General features: G+C 43.1%; 1 protein-coding gene across 1 annotated transcript; it reads right to left on the reverse strand.

Moving 5' to 3' along the window:
• On the reverse strand, nt 1-902 carry LOC119254737 (mitochondrial import inner membrane translocase subunit Tim23-like). The gene is given in 1 exon segment (XM_037521824.2): nt 1-902. A coding segment is annotated over 1 exon segment (630 nt). The 5' UTR covers nt 888-902; the 3' UTR covers nt 1-257.
• Nucleotides 903-4,790: the final 3,888 nt, after the last annotated feature.

Genomic DNA, 4,790 nt, shown 5'->3' on the forward strand with positions numbered 1-4,790 from the left:
AGGAGATAACAGGTGCAAAATCTCCAGAGAAGAAGAAAACTACATTACTCAGCCACTAAAGGGTTTTTGACTGCAACTCATTAATGGCTGGAAGGAGTGCCGGTCCAGGTCAACCATCCATGATCTTCATCATAGCAAATGAAAATCTCCTATTTCTCAAATTAATTGTAGGTAGAAGATAGAATAACTCCATGCTCACTTATAAATTAACCTGGATGATTACTAAAGTGTTCTCCATTCATGAGTTGGCAAAATCTTCAAAGTGACTGTTGGAGCAAGGAGCCTTTCATGTGCTCCCAGTTGTTATACAGTGCATAAAGGCTGGTAAGTGTTAGTCCTGCTAGACCACCTCGTGCTACTCCTTGAAGACCACCTGTAGATTTATACAACATGCCTGTCATGGTTCCAGCTGCTACTGTGTTGAGGTCATCTTCTGCACCTCTTGTTTTCTCAATGATGACACCAAATGCACTATACAGCAAAGCCAGAGAACCTAGAGTATTAGCTCAAAGTGCCCCTTGCCTAGTCACCATATTCAAAATCTGTACGTTTCTTGGCTTGGACCAGGCCATGTTCTGGGTTTCCTTCAATCCTAGTCGGAGACCATTGATTGCCCCACATGCAGCCCCTGTCATACAACATCCTCCAATGTTGAAGAAGGCCAGTTCAAATCTTCCCCGGGTTTTATTAGCTCCAGTTGGTAAAATAAACTCATCAGTATCCTGCACAAGATATCGTGGATCCACATTTAAATAAGGAGACAGAGGGTTCATACCAGTTAGCGGGACGCCGGCCAAATCCGCGTGCGAGTAACCTGCTCTGCCGGCTCCGAAAAAGCCGGCCAAGCACCCAGTGGTTTTGTTGCCGCTGCCGGCGCCTCCCTCCATACTGTTGCAGCAAAATGCCGGTGTGCTCCTCACTGAAGCGTCAGGCCGTGGCTGCCTGCTCGGCCGTTAGGCCTCAGTAGCAACGGGGTCACCCGCGTTACCACCGCCTCCTTCACCTGGAAAATTACAGTTTTAACAATTGTCAGTAATATCTATTAATTAAAGAAAATCAGAGATACAGATAAATAAAAAACAGTAAATACCACCCAAATTGTATCACACAAAAATATTTTTTTTAACATTTTGGTATTATACATATATATCCTTCTTTATAAACACGGCATAACATTCTTTTTTTTTTTTTTAAAGATTTATTTATTTATTTATACAAGCACTGGGTACAGTCAGAAGCGCGGGAGGGTGAGAGAATTCACCAGAGCCAGAGCGGGGAGCAGAGCAGGCAGAAGGACCGAAGTACACTGCTGAGGGGAGCAGCGGGCGGCAGGAGAGGTCTGCGTGCCAAGTGGGACCCTCCTCCGGTGGCCGGGGAGCAGCCGGGGATCGAACAGGCGCTGCAGAGGCCGCAGGAAGCTTCGCAGCCCAGCGCTCAACCGCTGCGCCACCAGGGGAGGCCCTACATATTCTTTTTATCTCAACTGAACAATATATCATGAACATCTTTTTTAGTTACTAAATATATTTTAGTATTATAATGGTTAGCTAGATTACTATAAAGCCCATCCACTTGGTATATTTTTACAAATTTAAATCTTAAGACAACTTTTCAATGAGGAATTAATGAGTCAAATAGGAAACCATTCTAATATTCGTGATATATGTTGCCTACTAGTTATGGCAAACATTTCCCCCTGTCCACGGTGTCTAACCGTTGCCCTCCATCCTCCTGCTGATCAGGTCAATTAAATCTGCCAATATTGCGACTTATTAGCTTTCGCTGATGTGAGGAGTAAAGTGGCAGGGCAGCAGCTGTTGTTTCATGTATAAAGGACTCTCTGGTGGAAGTGTTAACTCTCTGGGAATCAGGACCTCTAGATTAGAGTCTCAGGCTATAGGGTACAAATTTCCCAACTAGATCGCTGAAAAAGATGTACATTCCTTCCAATGCTTGTATCGTGGACCCTTGTATTGAACCTAACAGGCATCATGCATCTGACTTACCACAGTTGTTGATTTAAGGTATATACCATATTCCAAAGGGGGCACCCCCTTCTTACCCAATAATGTCTCTTAAGCAAGTGCCTTGGTTTAGCTTTCGAAATATCCATGTATTTCCATAAGGCTTGAAACTTCTGGGTGGTGCTGGATGTATTACTATCAGTATCAGGAACTCAGCTGCATTGGGAAAGAGCTAAGTTGTTAAGTGTCAGAACAGCTAATTAAAGCAACAAGCCACAAATTAAAGTAGTAAGCCTTTAATTATTGTGATGGTACAAGAATGAAGTTAGTCTCTCTTTCCAGCTTCTGACTAATCAGCCAAGACATTTACTGATGCCCACAAATGTATGTAGTCTTACCTTGGGCCTCAGTCTTTCCATACAAAATAGATATCCAGAGGCAGTGATAGGATTTCAAGTCTCAAGCCCACCCTTGAGTGTAGTAGCCATGTGCCAAGTTGGCCCAACCATGAACCAAACATGTTTTCTTATTATTAGCTTGTCTTTTTTTTTTTAGGATTTTTTTTTTCCTTTTGTGTGTGTTTGCACAAGAACTGAGGTGTAGGCCAGAGGTACAGGGGGTGAGAGGATTCACCAGAGACAGAGTGGGGAGCAGAACAGGCAGATCTACTGAAATACACTGCTGAGGGGAGCAATAGGAGAGGCAGGAGCAATCTGCTGCACCATACCTGGGTTGGCTTCCTGGCAGGTTATAGTGCCAGCATGGCACAGTGCAGGATCTCTATGGTCCGGGCAGATGGGTAAAGGAGAGTCCTGGAGCTCTCAGTGGTTTTTCAGGGTTTCAATGGGTTTATCGGGTACACAGCAGGCAGAGGTGTTGGGGATGGCTGGGAGGTCTGCCAGTCTCCCAGCCCCTGGCGAGTCCTCACGCATTCTGGGCATTCTGGCATTCTCTCGTGGTCTCTGCTTCTCTGCTGGTTCTTCTCGTAGTTCAGTTCTCTCTGACTCTGCTGGCGTCCCCATGAGGTCACCCTTGTAAGCCCTGGTGTACCCACCTACGCATGCCCACACCCCACTCCATTTGTCCACCATCAGGTATGCATTTAATCAAATGGCAGGAGAGCGGAAAAGCCTGATACTTTTTTACCTTACCCCACACCCCCCTACCCATATACATAGCCTTAAGTTTGAGCTGAGGTGAAACAATGAAGCAACAGTGGTGACAAAAGTCTCTGGAAGTCCTAATTATCCAGCTTACTGGACCTTTTCTTATTTGTTCCATTTCAGATGCATCAGCCACTATCTTACAGTGGACTTGGTGGGTCTCGGTAGAATCCCTTTGACCACATGATGTTCTTTAGTTAGGTGATCCCTTTCTACAAGGGCCCTATTGTCATGCCAAGGCTGATTTTGAATGGTGGATAGTTTTCTGTTGCAGGTGGCATAAGCTACGTGGTCTATATTGTGATTCTATTAGGTCCTCTTAGAACTCTACATGGCACATTTTCCCACCATAGATACTATTAGTATCATCGGTTCTGCTGCTTGAACCGCAGCCTGGGCTGTTCCTGTCCAGGCATGCAGGCTGTTCCTGTCCAGGCATCACTCAAACTTGACAGCATTTCATGTAAATGGGTCAGAACCCTGTTCTGTTCAAGAGTTCTATGTATTTGAGACTTACACTTTCTGAATGTCTTATAAAAAGTGAGGCAACTGTAAAAATGCTAGGGAGGAAATCTCTCTCTAATCCACAATCGTAAAACCAGCATGGTATACTCTGAAGTACCGCTGTAGAAACTGTCAGGGCAAAGGTAAGGAATTCCAGAGAACATTTCTTCATTTAGGATATTCTTTTATGACAGTTTTCTTTGAAAACATGGTGTTTTATTTTTCTATCACCTTAAAATAAAAAGAAATTTTAGAATTACCATTTTAATGCTTCTCACAAGTAGATAATTCAATTAGGTCTGGTTCTGAAGGAACATTAAGTTGAATGTGAAGGCTATGATTAATAACCAGTCAGAGCCACCGTAAAGCAGTGTGTGTATGCTAATAGTTTTCTTGCAAACTAGAAATACTAGCTATCACAAATTGGATCCAGTGACGGTCCAAATGCAGGAGTCTGTTAGGGCATAAAGCATGTTCTGAGTTACTCTATTTAGGAAAGCAAACATTAACTAATCTCATTTAATTCCTGAAACTAGCTTCTGTTCAGAAATTCCTTACTATGAACTGCTGCATGATCAACTCCTCTTTGTTAGAACACCTTTAAAGAATTCATCCAAAGAGATGTCTCACCACAGGTAGAGTAGTTAATGTGAAATTTCTGTAATAGGTTTTACTAAATTAGGAAGTGAATATTTTGAAGCTCAACAAGAATATCATAGTATCACTATATCCTTCTACACCTTTTTTGAATGCATATACATATTTGTATGTGTACATACAATTTTCCATAAACATGACATGGTATCCAGATTTGGGTCCTGGTGGGAAACATGTGGCACTCTCAGGAAGAGTATGGTTGAAGACACTTATGAAGTGGACATAATCAAAAGTTTAGGACTCTTTAATGGAAACTAGAAAGGAATGGTGAAGTATCCTAGAACTAGCAATTACAGTAAGTCATTACCACCTTCCACCCTAAAGGGGCAGAGAGGGGCATGGGAATTTGTGTCTGTAGAGATGGAACTGTGACCTTCCGATCAGTGGAAGCTATGGTCTGGAGAGGTGAGGTGTCATGGCCAAAATGTGACCAAGCAGTGAAGAAAAACACATTCTACCCTTCATTTCTCCCTTCATCTGATCTCCTATTTGTACCTTCTAA

This window comes from Talpa occidentalis, unplaced genomic scaffold (assembly GCF_014898055.3).
Source record: "Talpa occidentalis isolate TD23 unplaced genomic scaffold, MPIMG_talOcc4v2.1 talOcc4.3, whole genome shotgun sequence".
Taxonomy (NCBI): Eukaryota; Metazoa; Chordata; class Mammalia; order Eulipotyphla; family Talpidae; genus Talpa; species Talpa occidentalis.